The sequence below is a fragment of the Melanotaenia boesemani genome, chromosome 2, assembly GCF_017639745.1.
Source record: "Melanotaenia boesemani isolate fMelBoe1 chromosome 2, fMelBoe1.pri, whole genome shotgun sequence".
Taxonomy (NCBI): domain Eukaryota; kingdom Metazoa; phylum Chordata; class Actinopteri; order Atheriniformes; family Melanotaeniidae; genus Melanotaenia; species Melanotaenia boesemani.
In genome coordinates this window covers 22732608-22751012 of record NC_055683.1, presented here as the reverse complement: position 1 = coordinate 22751012, position 18405 = coordinate 22732608, and the positions used below count along the sequence as shown (strand labels likewise).

At 38.7% G+C, this 18405-nt stretch overlaps 2 protein-coding genes across 2 annotated transcripts; one reads left to right on the top strand and one right to left on the bottom strand.

The window, feature by feature from the left end:
* Nucleotides 1-5: 5 nt before the first annotated feature.
* Nucleotides 6-10360, bottom strand: nup85 (nucleoporin 85). The gene is made up of 19 exons (XM_041999486.1): nucleotides 10171-10360; nucleotides 9553-9643; nucleotides 9302-9458; nucleotides 9063-9133; nucleotides 8931-8974; nucleotides 7685-7754; nucleotides 7446-7567; nucleotides 7094-7228; nucleotides 4687-4809; nucleotides 4253-4384; nucleotides 4059-4165; nucleotides 3861-3944; nucleotides 3707-3772; nucleotides 3464-3615; nucleotides 3224-3341; nucleotides 2778-2878; nucleotides 2078-2229; nucleotides 510-611; nucleotides 6-216 (listed from the first exon to the last, which is right to left on the bottom strand). The coding sequence occupies exons 1-19, from the start codon at nucleotides 10201-10203 to the stop codon at nucleotides 118-120; spliced, it is 1959 nt and encodes a 652-aa protein (XP_041855420.1). The 5' UTR covers nucleotides 10204-10360; the 3' UTR covers nucleotides 6-117.
* A 621-nt stretch (nucleotides 10361-10981) lies between these two features.
* On the top strand, nucleotides 10982-18157 carry LOC121648972 (small ubiquitin-related modifier 2). The gene is made up of 4 exons (XM_041999499.1): nucleotides 10982-11096; nucleotides 13328-13459; nucleotides 16066-16137; nucleotides 17432-18157. The coding sequence occupies exons 1-4, from the start codon at nucleotides 11076-11078 to the stop codon at nucleotides 17492-17494; spliced, it is 288 nt and encodes a 95-aa protein (XP_041855433.1). The 5' UTR covers nucleotides 10982-11075; the 3' UTR covers nucleotides 17495-18157.
* Nucleotides 18158-18405: the final 248 nt, after the last annotated feature.

The window sequence follows — 18405 nt, the reverse complement described above, 5'->3', positions numbered from 1 at the left end:
AATGAACATGAAAAGTATTTTATTATCAAAACATCTGGATTGCTCGATTTTTTATATATATATACACACAGTACAAAAAAAAATGAAAAATCTTTCTCTTTAAATGTCAAGCCTCCCTCATGTTTCCGCTGTCCCCTCTTTGACGATGGCCGTGGCCAGATTCCTGGCCAGAGCGAGTCTCAGGAGCTCCACTTTAGTCAGCTCTACGTCTTCCTCCTGGGAAAACAAAAAAAAAAACATGATTGACTGAGAGGTGCAACAGTTTGTAGCAGCTGTTAGATGAGATGTGCATTAAGGCTTGGATTTGTGTGGAAGAAGCAAAGCATGAGAGGAAAATTGTCCTTGAAGCAGAAAAATAATTAATGAATGGTCTTAAGTATGCACGTCAAGTTATAAGGCCTTTTTAAATGTAAACAGGAGAATTCTGTTGAGATAAAAAGCCCCAAGCAATGTGTTTAATTTGGAAGATTAAAGTAACATCTTTAATCTTTAATAAAGGCTATTTGTACCTGCATGGGTCTGTCAGTGCCGGGAGCTGCAGCGTTCAATGAGGAGGTGAGCTCTTCCAAACAGAACATCAGTTCATAGGTTTGATCTGCAGAGAAGATCACCTGAAAAGATGAAATGAGAGTTGTACATTGTTGGCCAGATTCACACATGCACATTTAGTTTAAACAGAGGGATGTCTTGCATTGGATTGTTCGATTATGGGTCGGTTGCATTGCTTTACTAGCATATCTTGTGTTTTTGCTTTTAGAAGCGGAGGTTCCAACCGATCATATCACCCAACTAATTTCATCAGCTCTCATGACTGATTGTTTTTTACAATTCCAAGCATCAGGTTTAACCAACGGTGAGTGTAAACATGTGGGAATCACATCTGTGGGAATCCTGCGTAAGGGAAATTGCAGGAGTAAAGACACATTTTGGCTACAGGATGAGGACAGCTGCAAAATCCATCAAGTTAATATCTGCACCAAAACAACAACAACAAAAAAATTGTAATTCACTTTGGCTTAATGAAGCAAATCAGTATACAACTTGGTTTTGTGACACAAAGCCAGAGCTTAACCATGCAAAGTTTACGTATAGAACAGTCAATTTGCAAACTTACAACAAAAATATTAAATTATTATTTACAATAATTACATTTAAGATTATCAGGAAAAAAATATCAAACTTTTCAAGGAAAAAGTCAGAAATTTACAATTAACATCTGATGTGTTGTGTCCTGTTTGATATGAAATCTGAAGAACATCCAAAATCAGGGTGCTGGTGTCTTTTGATAATGACCCATATTACAACAATGTCTTCATAAAATCAAAACAATTATCATAATATGATGGTTCAGGGCCAAAATTATGAGTCTCTCCTTATTGCTAAATCTGACTGAAAGGTTTCATGTGATTAGATCATCTACTGCAGGCGTAGCACGTGGAAGTTGCAACATTTGTGCCATTAGGTTCATCCATCCTTGAAGCATTTTCCCCCCCTTGTACATTTAAGAATTTATTCTTCAACAAAGACCACTCTTTCAGCGTCCTACTTTGTTCTTCTCAGAATACTACACCTTAATATCGACTGCATTTTTATCCTTTCCATAACAGAACTTATAAGATCAGACTTATAATCAGTTACACATTTGTGTTTCACTCACAGACATGTGCTGAACAAGCAAATACACAGTGGCTGCAAAGCTAAAGTTCTCTTAAAAAAGTACCACACAACCAGAAATGTACACAAAAATGTTGTGATCATCTACTGCAAAGACCAAGTGTTCAAAACAGGAAAAATTGTTTGCTCTTTTATTATGCAATAACTGGATCACATGTTTTGAACCACAGTCCAATACAAACTTGACACTTCATACTGTGAATAAAGGTATTTAAAACTGTTTTTTTAAGTATAAGCTGGGGAATAATTTGGTATAGAGAGGCAGCAACTAGTGAATCCAACATTCATCTGTGAACATGACTATTTTGACTAATTAAAAAGAACCTGACATCCTTAAAGCACCTTGGGTGCACATTTCTACTGACACCAAATTAAATTTAGACTATAATCCTGTATGACTGACCTCTTTCTGCTCCAGCAGTGGCAGGGCATCGGTCAGCAGAGTCATCCAGAAGCTTCGGGGAGCAATCTTGGCTGTCATGAGGGAGAGGAGCAACTTTGCAGCCTCCTTGAAACACTTCTCTCCGTACAGCTTGTGGAACTCGCGATACTTCCCTGGTGAATAAAAAAGTGATGTTTTCAGACTGCTCATGAAGTGAAAAGTGATTTGATTGCCACCTATGTTGATACATTGCAGTTTGATTGGTAAGTATTGAATGTGACTATGCTGTATGTACTGTTGTATGTCCAGAATGATAATTTAGATGCAGATTACTGGAAGGTTTTCTGTATACAGCTTCTACAATAAGTAATCTACAGTTTGCAAAAGGCCATTATCCATAAAAAAAAAAAAAAAAGATCCACATATTAGTTTTTCAGTAAAATGTTCCCATCGGATATTCCTCCAGTAACCCAGCATCACATGCTGCTGCATTAAGCACAACACAGCTCTGCTTGGATCTCAGCTGACAGATGTTTCTGTGTCCAAGTCTCATGTGACTGCCAAAGAAGGAGGGAAGCTGCCAAGTGAAAATCTTCTCTGACTGAATGTTCTGGCACTTCATGTGTGGACTGAACTTGTGAGAGTGATGCAGCAGACACACAAGAGGAGTCGTGCCACTGTTACTACAGTGTGTGTGATGGAGTGTGCTCCCTGTTCATACCGAGGAAAGTGAGTCTGTCGCTGAGCAGCATTGCTGGACCCAAGTTATCAATCAGATCCAGATCAGAGAAAGTCCCTCTGGCACAGTAATCCTGTAGGAACCTAACACACACACACACAAACAAAGAAGTGATTCAAAACTTATTTGGGAAAGACAACTGCTTGGAAGAAAAAAAAAATAGACTCCACAAAGCTCAGAGAGTTCAGAAACTTTTGGATCATTTAGTTGTGAACTTCCACACTGTTCTGTAAAAGTTCATCATATGACCCCAATAATTATAAGATGAATTTTCATTATAAATCTGAGGAAGATTCAAAAGAATAGAATTGTTTGATAGTAGAGAATAAAGACATGATATGCTCATTAAAGAGGCAAGAAAACACATTGTGATCTTCAGTTTTTGGGCCCTTGAAGATTCAGATATTTGCATTGTTAATGGAACAAACCTCTCTGAGATGAGGGTGGCGAAAGCAGCATCTTTGGCCCTGATGCTCCAGGAGAGAGCAGAACCCAGTCTGTTGTTTCTTAGAGCCCGCATAGCCATGATCTTACAGATACTCCGCACTGAACCAGAACAAGAAATAAACATCAAGTCTGAACTGCACTGGAAAAAAAAAACATAACTCTCCCTTTGTGTCTGTGTTTGTCTAACAGAGGTGGAGATACAGTGAAAGAAAGACTGATACCTTGTTCTGACATTTGCCTCTGCTCACAAATCCGGAGGACTTTCAGGGCTTTGCGCTCCGTTTCCAAAGGGACACGCTCGATCTGCAACTCCAGATAGACGCGGCCAAACTCTGGGCAGTGGTCGAAATAATCCACTGCCAGCTGCCAAAGACTTTACAGAAATACACACAAAAAAAACTCCTGTAAGCAAAATGACAAAATCATGAGGGAGCCAATCATACTGGGCCTAAAGATAAGCATACCTGTGATGTGTGAAGAGACCAGACGCATATTCTAGCAGGAGAAACTCTCTCAAGTTGGACCCAAAGCTGAAAACAAACAGGTGCACTGATGTAACCGGAATAATGAGTGAAATCTCATAATCTCCTGATCAAAAATAATCACACAGCCTCTTACTGTAGATTGTGAGACTGGAGGAGTTTGCAGTGGTCCAGCAGGTCTGTTAAATGAGCCACAAACCACCAGTTGTTCAGAGCAATGCTAAGTGGACACAATGAAGAAGATTTAATGATGGAAGAGTTAAAAGTTCGTGTATGTGGCTTGTTAAGTACTTTAAATGTTCATGTATGACTGGATGGAATCCCATTGTCCAACCTGCAGTCTTTGATGACTTGATGGATGTCAAATTCAAAGGCAGCTAGTAAGATGCTGTCTAGAGGCTCCGGGACACTTCTTGAGTCCAGAAACATGGTCATGCATGACTGCAGTGCACACAAAGGCAGAAGTAAGGTAAAACATGAACACAGTAGCATTGAGAACAAATAGTGAACAGTACAGAATGTGTGTACCTGTGCATAGTAATGCAACTCTGTGGGTTTTACTGTGGGATGGCAGAAAAGTAGCCTTGTGACAAGGAAGTGATACCAGGTACTCAGCAGTTCTTTATGCTCCAGCAAAGTATCTTCATCACCCAGCAAGATCTAAGATTGAAAGAAAAAGAAAAGCAGAAATGAAAAAGTTTACATATCATTCAGTGCAATAAAGAGAATTTGTTTTGGAATCATGAGAACACAGTCCTAATAATGACTTCCACAGCTTCCCAGTACAGCAACTTAACAAAGGACATCCTGTGTGCTACACACACCAATAACATTATTCTAAAAAGACTTAAAAAGAATTCAGTAAGGCAAGGCAAGGCAGTTTATTTGTATAGCACATTTCATGTACAGGACAATTCAAAGTGCTTTACATAAAACATAAAAACAACACAAAGGGTACCGACCTTGCAAATGAGCTCCAGATGTTGGTTGCTAGCAAACGAATTGTCCTGCAGGCAGCGCCCCACTTCCTCATGCCAGTGCCTCCATTTTACATCAAATTCTGTCAAAGTCTGAGAGCCACCAGGCTGAGAGAGTATTATAGAAATGAAGAAAGACAACATTGGGCTGTTGATGATTCAATATCATTTTTAAACTGTGAAACAGGATGAAAACAAATGGTATGTTTATTCCCTTTGACTATTAGAATGATGTGAAAAGTGGCGTGCCAGTCAGGAACTTGAGTTAAAAAGTTTAGAAAAGTCTGTTTAAAGCCTAGAAATATACAGAGGCTCAAACTACAGTAGATTGTCTCAGAAAATTAGAATATTGTGAAAAAGTTCTTTATTTCCTGTAATGCAATTAAAAAACATGAAATGTCATACATTCTGGATTCATTACAAATCAACTGAAATATTGCAAGCCTTTTATTGTTTCAATATCGCTGATTATGGCCTACAGCTTAAGAAAACCCAAATATCCTATCTCAAAATATTAGAATATGATGAAAAAGTATACTAGTAGGTCTATTCAACTAATCACTTGAATCGTCTAATTAACTCGAAACACCTGCAAGGGTTTCCTGAGCCTTGAAAAACACTCAGCTTGGGTCAGTAAACTAAATCACAAGTATGGGGAAGACTGCTGATCTGACTGCTGTCCAGAGGACCATCATTGACACTCTCCATCAGGAGGGTAAGACACAAAAAGAAATTTCTCAAAGAGCAGGCTGTTCACAGAGTGCAGTTTCAAAGCACATTCACAAAAAGTCTGTTGGAAGGGGGAAATGTGGCAGGAAACGCTGCACAACCAAGAGAGATGACCGCAGCCTTAACAGCATTGTGAAGAAGAGCCGCTTCCAGAATTTGGGGGAGCTTCAAAGACAGTGGACTGAAGCTGGAGTCCAGGTATCAAAAGCCACTGTTCACAGACGTGTCAGGGAACTGGGGTACAATAGCCGTATTCCCATGGTCAAGCCACTTCTGAACTCAAGACAGCGGAAGAAGCGTCTGACCTGGGCTATGGAAAAGAAGCACTGGACAGTTGCAGAGTGGTCCAAAGTCCTCTTTTCAGACGAAAGCAAGTTTTGTATTTCATTTGGGAGTCAAGGCACCAGAGTCTGGAGAAAGGCTGGAGAGGCGCAAAATCCAGGTTGCTTGAAATCCAGTGTGAAGTTCCCACAGTCAGCGATGGTTTGGGGAGCCATGTCAGCTGCTGGTGTTGGTCCACTGTGTTTCATCAAGTCCAGAGTAAATGCAGCTGTGTACCAAGAGATTTTAGAGCACTACATGCTTCCGTCTGCTGAAAAGCTCTATGGAGATGATGATTTCATTTTCCAGCATGATCTGGCACCTGCCCACAGTGCCAAAACCACCAGTAACTGGTGTACCGACCATGGCATTACTGTCCTCGATTGGCCTGCCAATTCCCCTGACCTGAACCCCATAGAGAATATGTGGGGTATTGTGAAGAAGGAGATGAAAGACACCAGACCCAACAATGCAAATGAGCTAAAGGCCGCTATTGAAGCATCCTGGGCATCCATAACACCTCAGCAATGCCACAGGCTGATTGCCTCCATGCCACGCCGCATTGATGCAGTAATCCATGCAAAAGGATTCCCAACCAAGTACTGAGTGCATTAATGGACATTTTCAAGTGTTTGATTTTGTTTTGCTGTTGTAATTTTTTTTTTTTACTTGGTCTGAGGAAATATTCTAATATTTTGAGATGGGATTTTTGAGTTTTCTTAAGCTGTAGGCCATAATCAGCGATACTGAAACAATAAAAGGCTTGCAATATCTCAGTTGATTTGTACTGAATCCAGAATGTATGGCATTTCATGTTTTTTAATTGCATTACAGGAAATAAAGAACTTTTTCACAATATTCTAATTTTCTGAGACAGTCCTGTAGATTGGGTCAGTAGCAGATTAAGATGCAAAGCCCTGTAACAGAAAGCTCATTAGAAGTGTTAGCCCATTCATATTATACCACTACATCATCATAAATTGTTTTCTAGTAAGTTATCTTAGGGAGTTAGTGGTAATGGTGTGGTTTTGGGGTATTCTTGTGACCCAGGGTGTTGATTTTGTCCAGTTAGGGAGCTTTGCGGCATGTCATTCCCTTGTTCTCGTTCAGAGGACATTATGCATTTGTGTGACTTTTTCACAAACAGGGCTGTGGTGTAAGAAAAGAAACAGTTTGTCCTGTGCCTGAAATTTACTATACAACCCTTTTTTTTTCCCATTGTCACAAGGGGCCTGCAGCCTATTTCAGCTGTAGGCAGGATGGACCCTAGACAAATCACCGGTCCATCACAGGGAAAACACAGAGATACTTGTTAATTATAAATCCATTACAATGTACTTACATTGTAAAAAGGCATTTTGCTGAGTAAGCTATCCATCAGTTTGTACATGTTCCTTGCAGCAGGCTGAAGAGTGGCCTGCTTCACCAGCATCTGTCTGGCTTCTTCCAACCTGCCCTGCAGCACGTAACTCAGCACCTTCACAGCACAGACACAAAACATGTGACTGAGATCTCCCACCCTAGTCCACATCAGGTGGAACAACTCATGAGGAACACACAGTCTTGATGGCTGTGGGCATGAATATGTCTCTAAGGAAAGTCATCACCACATCTCACAGCAATCATCCATGTCAGACCCTGGTGTGTAAACTGCCTTAGAGATAGATGTAAATATACACAAGTACTTCACATACCACATCCCAGTAGTCTTGATGCTCAGCAGGGTTGTCGCTCTGCAGCACGTCCCTGGCCTTCTCATCCACATCCGCTTTGTGTAATCTTACCCAGTCCAGCAGATGAAGCAAAAGAGAGCCCGCTGAGAAAACACACAAGCACATTGCAGCTTTTGGTGTTTTCACTATTCACAAACTTACACAATAACATGTATTCCAAAGAGACAGAAATGTGATTAAACACAAAGGTAGACCCTGACCAGGAGCAGCATCGATGAAAAGCACTTCACACAGATTCCAGATCAGTTCTATGGCCAAGAGGATAGACACCTAAAATCAAGAAAAAGGCCAGACAGAGGTTATGAGGAGAAACAGAAACTGCCACTAAACAAAGACGTTAATTTCTGCTCAGACATGTGAAGCATGTCTTCTGTGTGAACAGGTCTACTTTTCTAATTTATCCTATATTTATGTTGTGAAACAAATACAGGCCAGCAAGGATGTTTGAACTCCTTCTTGATATTCAGTGCTGTTAAAGAAAATAAATGAATAAATAAAAACACTTCAATGAACCCGTGCTTAAAGTGCACACTGTCACCTTTAATTTCAGGATCTTCGCCTCAGTTTAGGAATACTACTTTGCTGAATTTGGGGGAATCTAAGCAAAAAGAATATTCCTGTCACTTCAGAATTCAGCTGCTTCGGTTTCATCTAAAACATATTAAATGTGCATGGGTGATGCCCACGCCATCACACTGCCACCATGTGTTTTACAGATGATCTGATCCACCCGCTTTCCAAGCCTTCTTTCATCTTGCCATCCCTCCAACATAGTTAGCCGATGTTCTCCCCATCCCTTATTTGGCCTTTCTTGAGGCTTGAAAATGGTTTGCACCTCAACAGTCTGTGCAATACATCTTTTCTCCTAAAGTGTTCTCATTTGGTTGGATATCATGAAAAAAATTTAAATAAATCAAACTGTTAATTTGACCTCTTCTATTCACTCTCTCTGATGAATTTTAGTTTTTTGTTTTTCCTGCACCTTACAAATGGCCTGTTTAATTTTTAAAACACATGCTGTGGGTTCACAGCAGCACCTTCTATATGCAAACAGCACACTTGAAATTACATACAAACGTTTATCTTTTTGATCATGAAATAATGGAACAAGGAAAGAAAGGCTGAACCTGTCAATGAAAAAGTGTTTATGCCAGGGGTGGCCAACGTCGGTCCTCGAGAGCCACAATCCTGCAGGTTTTCCATGCATCCCTGCACCAACACACCTGACTCAAATTAAATGGATCCAAACGCCTGTAAGAATCTGCGCAATGACTCATTAGTTTAAGTCAGGTGTGTCGGTGCAGGGATGCATGTAAAACCTGCAGGACTGTGGCTGTTGAGGACCAACGTTGGCCACCCCTGGTTTATGCCAATTGCATTTAATGGGCCAAAAAAGATGGTTCTAAGTGCTAAGATGTCTTTTCAAGCTGTAGCAGTGGTACATGCCTGATTTCCATACTGCATTGCCATCTCTGCATCTTTTGTAGAAACTGCAAGATAAAACAAATAAGTTAAGTTGATTATCCTTGAGTATGTACTAGATGCCAATATATTCTTACTACATTAGAAAAATCCTACCAGCAACTTGCTGCAGTTCCTCCATACAGGCTCGGATCACAGATCTATAGTTTTTACTGATGCTGACAAATCTGCAGAACAAGTCAGGTATACGTTTCTAAGTCAGTTTAATTTTGTATACCATATCTGTTTGTTTTATTTTATTTATTTATGTATTTTTTCCCCCTTTTTAAACTTGAAACTGAAAAGTAATCCAATAGCATGCACAGAGTCCATGGGATTACTTAAAGTGGCCTTACTGGGGTTTCTTGGTCTTGCTGGGGAGGTCTTCTCCGATGGTCTGCAAGCCAACAAAGATGTGATGTGACTCATTAAAGAGCTTGCGTAAAATGGGGGAATATATATCTTCATCTTTCCTGACTTCATGGATGAAAGAGCATCCTGGTCCTGAAGCACCTGAAACATGAAGATTGAGATCGTAAACAAAAAAACAAAAACATAAGGGGGGGGGGGGGGATAATAAATAGTATTTAGCAATATTAACTCTTACCTGAAGCTTTGTATATGGTCTCATGTACAAGGATATCACCAGGACCCCATGCAAATCCCATATGTTTCCCGTGTCTGATAACAGGGATGTTCTATATTTATAGACCAGAATCACAGTGAATGCACTTAAATAAGTAGTAATAACAATATTGCATTTTCAACCCATTAAAAGCTGGGATGTCTTCGAAACACGGAAGCAGGTACAGCAATATTAAATTAGTCTAAGTGGGTTCATTCTTTGTCACAACTATTCAATACTAAAAATGAATCTTTTATCTTTACAATTTAGATGATCTACGATGTAGCTCAAATTCCAGTTTCTGACAAGGAGCACGTCGCCCTTCAAACACTTAAATAAATTAGCTTTGACTCTATTCGCTTCTCAGTACGTCGAGTTTCAACATTACTGACGACCATGCAACATTATTGAAGACCATGCATTCCTGTTGCCTGCCTTAAATATATGCTTCGTATGTTTTCGTATGTTTCATAATTAAAGAAATATTTACACTTATAATTACAAATGGGTTGTCGAGACACAGCTAGCTTGTTAGCAGCGCTGTCAGGCGGGTGTAAATACTAAAAGGAAAAAAAAATAAAAAACTTAAAGATAACTTACAGTAATTGCCGGCTCAACGTCTACCTCCTCCATTAGGAATCAATTTTTATCGGTACAAAAGAAATCGAAACTGCACCAAATCACCTATAAACATACCATTGAATACATGTGCAGAAGAGCTCTGCTTACGCGCCTCTGTCTTTCACTCGAAAGCCCCTGTGGCGCATGCGTTAAAACGTCAAGGAAGGGCTGCCCATCCTTATGCCTGTCTTTATGTCGCGCTCTCAAACCATGATATGAGCGCTTGTCGCAGCAGCACACACAAGTGACCAAAAGTAAAAAAGCAATGATGACTTACTGTTTATTGTTAAAACGGAAAGGAACTAAATTATAAAATTGTGTAAATTGTCATTATAGTGCACATGCAAGCCAGATACTCTCACTGGAATCTGTTAAAAAATCAGTGCTGTGAGGAATCTTGACTCTATATATGGAAACCGTTTAGTACGTCTTCATCTTTCCAGAAAAAACAAGATGGCCACTGGAATATATAGGGTTAAAATAAAAACAACAACGAAAAATGCACATATTGCACTCCGATTTTAAATACTGCAATGTCTGATGATGCTGACTGAACGGTGCAACGCTATCACGATATCAGCGCTGTGAGGACAGCGATATTGTGGAATATCTGTGCGTTTTAAGCAACAGACAAAAGGGAAAACATAGCTGTGCGCGTGCACGAGAAGCTTGGTATCTCTGTAACGCGCAGGCGGACTCTCTCGTCCATGCCCAGACTGCGCTTTTGTCCTCGTGACTACTTGTAGCCACTTACCTTCACGTGAGGTGGACGCGCACTGGCGCATGGCCGCGCACGTTTGCAAGAATAATTTAAAGGGGGACGAGTACGTGCGCGCACCCGTATTCTTTGTGTGGCAGCGTAGAGAAGCGCCAAAAGAGTGACCATGGCTGATGAAAAACCAAAGGTGAGTGGCTTTACTGTGTTTTAAATTACTACTATTTTTCACCGGGTCTTTGGCCTAGGAGATTTAAGAAAAGGGACAGTAACACGCATTTTGGCTGTACCTTTATATATATTTTTTCAAAGTTGCGTGCTACATTTCATGGCTGATGAAAACCAAAGGTGAGTGGCTTTACTGTGTTTGAAATTACTGCTGTTTTTTCACCGGGCCTTTGGTGTAGGAGATTAAAGAAAAATGGACAGTAACGCGCATTTTGCCTGTACTTCATTTATATTTTTTTTCCAAAGTTGCGCGCTAGATTTCAACTATCAATACCTACTTTGATAGACCGGAAGGTTTGTGAGCGCGCATCCCGAGGCGCGCACATCGCTTTTAGCTTGATCACAGACAGCCAACCAGCTGGTGTCATTCCCGATGTTTATGTGTGTATCTGTTTGTGAGAAAGGGTTGCGCTGCTTTTGCGAGTGGGAGTTGGTGCCCCCAGAAACGTCTGTAGACATAGATACGTTACAACTAATATGTTAAATCTAATAGCTCTCTGATCGGTATCTCTGTGGCATGTTCTGATTTTGCATACGCTAAATCTAAATACAAATAAAAGGAAAATAAGCACCAGAGAATTCAAAGTAGGACCAAATTATTCTTAAGAATCCATAAATACATGTATTACATGGTGATCTGTGTAATTACATTTATGTACTTTTTTTCGTCAACAGCTCATTTTAATATTAAAGCTTTAATGAGATTTCTGCATGAAACTACAGTACTTTAAAAAGTATTCATACACCGTGAACCTTTCCAGAGTTTGTCACATTACAACTACAAACCCAAACAGATTTTATTGGGGTTTTGTGTGATAGAAGAAAAGTATACATGGTTTTCAAAATATTTATATATATATATAAATATATATATTTATAAATATAAATCTAAAAAGTGTGGCATGCGTTTGTATTGAGACTCCCTGTACTCTGATACCCCTAAATAAAATCCAGTCCAAGGATTTGCCTTCATAAGTTGCCTAATTAATAAATTGATTCCACCTGTGTGTAATTTATTCTTAGTATAAATACAGCTGTTCTGTGAAGGCAAAGAGGGCACTAGTCAGCGAAGCAGCCTAAAGGCTTCTGGTAGTTCTGAAGAAGCTGTAGAGATCCACTGCTCAGGTGAGAAAATATGTCCACGGGACAGCTATTAATTATGTATTCCACAAATCTGATCCTAATGGAAGTATAAGTCATGTTTGCAGTTTGCCACGAGTCATGTAAGGGTCAAACATGTGGAATAAGGTGCTCTGGTCAGATGAATTTAAAATTGATCTTTGCTATCTGTGGTGAAATGAAGACTGCACCCTGAACACAACATCCTCACCATAAAACATGATGGTGACAGCATCATGTTGTGGGAATATGTTTTTTTTTTTGTTTGTTTGTTTGTTTTTTCAGCAATGTCTGGGTCAGAGCTGGTCAGAATTGATGAAAAGATAAATACAGGGCAATCCTAGAAGAAAACCTGTTAGAGGGTGGAAAAGACTGGGGCAGAGGTTCACTTTAAAGCAGGACAATGACCCAAAAAAATACAGCCATAGCTTCAATGTCTTGGTTTGGATCAAACCATGTTTATGTGTTAGAAAGTCCAGACCAAAATTCTGTTGAGAATATGGGGAAAGACTTATAAAATGCTGTTTACAGATGCTCTCTATCCAGTCTGACTGATTTTTAAGCTATTTTGGAAGGAAGATTGGGCAAAATTTCAGTTTCTAGATGTGCAAAGCTGGTAGAGACGGGCACCAAAAGAGTCACAGCTGTAATTGCAGAGGAAGGTGCTGGTACCAGGCATTGACTCACAGGGGCTGACTAAAAATGCACATCATCACACTTTTCTGGTTTTTATTTGTAAAACAAAAAAAATTGAAAACCATGTATATTTTACTCCCACTTCATAGTTATACTTTGGAATGGCCTGTTACAGAAAAATGTGTATTTCAGAGGACATGAATACTCCTCTAAGGCACTATATCTGATTCCTAATAGCAGAGAAATATGCTGCTCGTAGCATCTGCTAAATTGTGATCGTGTAGCATTTTGTTCCATAAACCTGATAAATTGGGGTTTGAAGTTTTAATTTTTTCTTTTTACAATGATCGACAAACGAATAACAGTTGCAGCTCTAAATCCCTGTTTGTTTCTTCTTGTTTGTTTGTTTTGTATCTTTGTCTCTCTCCCTCTCCTTAGGAGGGAGTGAAGACGGAAAACAACGAACACATAAACCTGAAGGTAGCAGGTCAGGATGGATCTGTTGTGCAGTTCAAGATCAAAAGACACACGCCGCTCATCAAACTTATGAAGGCCTACTGCGAGAGACAGGTGGGCACAAACATATATCATTATACTAATGTTTATGTTTCATTTAAAAAAAAACACACACACAGGAGCAAACTGTTTTCTTTATATAACTGCACTGCGCATGCAGTTTATCCATTTTAAATTATTTTTTTAAGTTTTCTTTTTTAAACCATATATTTTTCCTCTGTGCTCCTTCTGTGCTAAATTCTCTTTTTAAAAGAAATGCAAAATTAGATTTAAAAACAACTAAACTACTGTGTTCAGCTTTTACACCTGTCTTCTATCCAATAAATCCACTTCTCTCAACACCTACACATAACTTCTGGCTACGCAACATTTGACATTCCTTGTTTTTATTTGATAGTGTAATCTCATTCCAACATTAAATCACTGAACTACCACTAATAAACAAATATACATTTATCATCTAGCTGAGTTTAAAAACCACAGAAAGAGGAGATGTTCTTATTCTTCATTCATTTGTTTTACTCCTAGCAGCACATTGATGCTAAAAGCCTAGCAGCCCTATCTTAACACAGCAACACATGCTTGTTTTCATCATCTTTGTCTTTTATATATCTACAGGAATCTCTGCCTATATGAAGGCAAATGTTTGATTTAAATACGAAATAACTTGAATTTGAAATTGGCTACTCAATTAGATTCTTCATTTACATTATGATATAATATGATTAGTTCATATTATAATATATTTGATGAACTGATATAGTTTAGAGCTGTTTATGTAACCATTTACAAGCACCTTCAGATATGTCCTGCTTTTCATTAATCTGACAACAACTGAACATGTAGGCAATGTAAATTAATCTCATTCACGTGGTGGCAGCAATCTTACAAAATCAAACCAAGTAACATTTTCTGTATCACTTTCGACACAGTTGCAGTCTGAGCTGCAGCTGTTGTGTGTGTGTACCAAAAGAAAAAATTATGTTTTTTTTGTTTTTGATTCAACATGATCAGCTTCTGAGGGGTACCTGTCAGATTGTGTTAAAGAAAAGAATAACCTGTCTGTCTAAACCTTTTCCATTCTTTGTTTTAATCTATTATAATTAGCTGCTAATTGTTTTTTCACAATGTAAAAGCAAAATAAACAAAGCTTTGCTACAAGAATTGAGCGTTGACACACACATTGCTTGGTGAAGTGGAGGACTTTTTCTAAAGCTGTAAGTGGAAGAAGCCATTAGGAGTCATTTATCACACCATGTGTTCAAAATGCTCACAGATGATGTAAAGCAGTATTTCCAATCAAATCACATTGTTATGTTGGGCTGATATGAATTTTTTAGACAAAACTATACGTAACTTCTTACAGAGTTGTTGACTTTTGGTTTTGTCCCTCAGCTTGCATACAGTGACAACTGTATCTTCTTCTTCTTCTGTGGTACAATAAAAGCTTAAAAAGAAATCTTAAGAAGCCAAAAATAAGTTGTTTACGACACTTAAAATTTAATCAACTGAAACACGCAGAAAGTGATCTTTTAAAGATGCAGCATGTAACAAAATCAAAGGTCAATGGCAGAAAAATGTTTATATATAATTAAAAAGCAGTGTGGTTGACTATTAGGATCTAATCCCTACTCAAACTTTTATGTCTTTTTTCTCTTAAAAATTAGTCATTTCTGTTTGCCATAGGTCTGCATGCATGGCAGCTGCCATATTTATGCCACCATTTCTACAATGGTGTCTCTGAATAGACAAACAACTTTGTGTATGAAGTGAGAACTCTCATAGCTTTAAAACTGAAATACCAGCTTTGTTTGATAGGTGCTAGAGCACCGTTTGGGTTAAGTAACGCCGAAGACACCAAAAGTATTTGCCTGTAGTGCAGTCATCACTGCACCTGACGCCACTGAATTTACTCGCAGATCAAAACTTGTTTATGTCTGGAAGAGTTTTGGCCACCGACAGCCACTGTCCATTCACAACCACTCGGTGTTTGAAGCCCCATCTTTACCACTAGATGTCAGTAGTTCTTGCACACTGTACCTCCCAGTTTACTTTAATATAAACACACGTGTTTGACATGCCAATAACATTTTTTTATGGCAGTCAGATGTGTGGCTGCAAGAAAATGTTACTAGTTGTAGACGTAAGTCTTTGAGTGTAATCTTGCCCTTTTAGGAGATATGTTGCTCGATTTGGCTTCTTTGTATACCCACTCAGACTTTTTTAATTGCCAACAGCAAATCTAATGGCATTTTAATTAAAACAAACATCTTCAGTACTGCTATAAAGACTGTTTTCACACTCCCGAATCGGTGACAGAAAGACCCCTTATTAGTATAGTTTGATTCAGTATCTTTTACTTATTTTGAACTTAGCAGTAACTTTAGCATTTGGGGATTAGCATGGCAAGGCTAGCAGCCATAACCTTGCTATCTTCTGAAATGTCTACTGCTTTGGTTACTAGCATGGCAATCAAGCTAAGTTAGCTTTTTATTTGGCTGATTATTTATGTAACTCTAGATTGTTTAGTATGTTACTGCCAGCAACAGCAGACTTGGCTGTTTGACATTTAATGTCCTAGAATGGCACGCAAAAGGGAATGAAGGGGGGTCTACTAATGAAGGAAATGGATGTGATTCAAAAAGTTTTTGTCTTTTCAGGGACTGTCAATGAGGCAAATCAGGTTCAGATTTGACGGACAGCCGATAAATGAGACAGACACGCCAGCACAGGTAAGTCTGAAGTTGTACAACATTAACTTTTGTTGTTCAGACCATTTTCTGAACATCTAGGCACCCATGGAGAGCTTAGAAGGCACCATGTTGCCCTGGAAGTCAATGTAAAGAAGTATTACATAGGTATACAGTTTTAAAGAATTAAAGAATATTCATGGAATTTAAAAAAAAAAAAAAAATACGTTTCAGTCTCATAAAAATGAAGCAATGATCTCTACTCTAAAGCTCTGCTGCCATATCTCCTAAAGGCTCTGATTGACAGCTCTCACATCTACTCATGTCAACTTAGGCCTCTTAGGTATTGTAGAGAGCTCATATATTACAATGAACTGCCAATAACAGTACTTTCGCCAAGTCATCGCTCCCACTACCAAGTCAGCATTTTAAATTGGCTGGAGTAAAAACATATACATGCTCCGACAGTTGTTACTGCATTACACAGAAGAAGAAACAGTCATGGTGATAGCCAAGGCCAGCTTAGCTTCTGTCATTAATTCATGTTTCCCGAGCCAACCCAAAAAAAAACAACTCAAAAATTATGAAAGACAGTTAAGACCTTTATCTCACAGTTCAGTACTACATAATCAGTCTTTTTAAATGTCTGCAGCCAATATATTTTAAACAACTTTACAAACTGATTTTGAATAGCACTTTCAGCCTCTTTCATGCACTTCATTATTTATCATTCCTTTAAGATGATGTTTCTTTCATGTGCAGTCATGCATGAGTATTAATGCATTCTTTTCATATTTCATACAAAACTCTAACTTTGGTTCTCTTTATTTTCTATATATATTCTATACTCTAATTCGTGTTGGGATTAAAGTTATTTTACACAGACATTAAAATTCTGCAAATGTCTTTCAGCTTCTTGACAACAGCAATTTAGGGACATAGATTATAATGTCTGTGGGCTGAAATCTGTCACACATCACTGTGATGCCTCTGGCTGTAAGAATGCACTGAACTACATCTTAATTTTTGTGTGGTGTTGAAAGTGTCTCTGTAGACAACTACTATTTACAGTTCCTGTAGTTTGTGGTTGCAATTTGTTGTCTGTTTTTGCAGTGCTAACAAGTCCGTCTGCACACTGAAGTCATGGGAGGCAAACGTTGGCAACACAGTGCCACCCCTAAGGCCGCACAACACATAACTGCAACATCTTGACATTTAACTTGTGCTCTGTAGTTGTCTTCAGTATTCTTGCTAAACAAAGCAAAATTATCTGAAGAAACATTGACTGACAGCAGTGAAATTCATGTGATACATGTTTTTGTTTTTTTCTGTACAGTTGGAAATGGAAGATGAAGACACAATTGACGTGTTTCAACAACAGACGGGAGGCCTGTTTTAATCAACCGCACATGTCGTCATTTTCTCTCAACACGCCCAACTTCCCCAGCCCCTGGAAATCAGCGGCTGGCTCTTTGCAGCTCGTCCAGTTGTCTCAAGAGAATTCCTTACAGAGGAAGTTTTCATTTCTCTGCTACACTTAACTGCTGTATAATAATTTCATTCTTATTCCTGTTACTACTCTGTCTTTGTATATAAACTACATGCAGATCACCTTAAGTTCTGGTTTTATTTGTGCTGTTTTTGTGATAAACGTTGAGGACCACTAGTCCTAGTTTGAAGGGTTTGTTTTAAAGATGTTGACAGATAAGACTAGTAATTGGGTGAGAATGGAGATTGCTGACTATTGATCAAAGATTGTTGAGCTAAGCTTGGTCATTGTCCAGCAAATCTGTTAAGGTATACAGTTTTCACTTAATGCAACATATATCCAGTTTGGGAAGGGACTTCTGCTATTTACTTTCTGTTGCCATCAAAAAAATATATTTGATTTTATATATTTTTTTTTTTTTTTTTTTTTTTTTTGTAGTATTGAATGTTTAGAGACGTGTCTTAATTGTTCACTTGGCCATTTCAAATTTTGGGAAGCCTGAAGGGATGTTTCAGTTAATAAACATCTGTGTTGTCTATTAAAATGCCTGTTAAAATAAAGATATTGTCTTTTTTCCAGACTTTCATTTTGTCTGCTTTTCCATTAATGTATGACAATTTTACTGTGCCAGAAACTTCCCAGACAATCAAAACATTCTTGACTTGTCACAATCAGTGTTGATACATATATAGTGGACCACAACCTTAGGGATCCAAGCTGGTCGCTGACATGAATCTGAGACCTGTTACCAACAAGATATTTGACCGCTGGGGTTCTGTCCAATGAGAGAGGAGTTTTATTGAGTCCTGTCCAATCAGAGC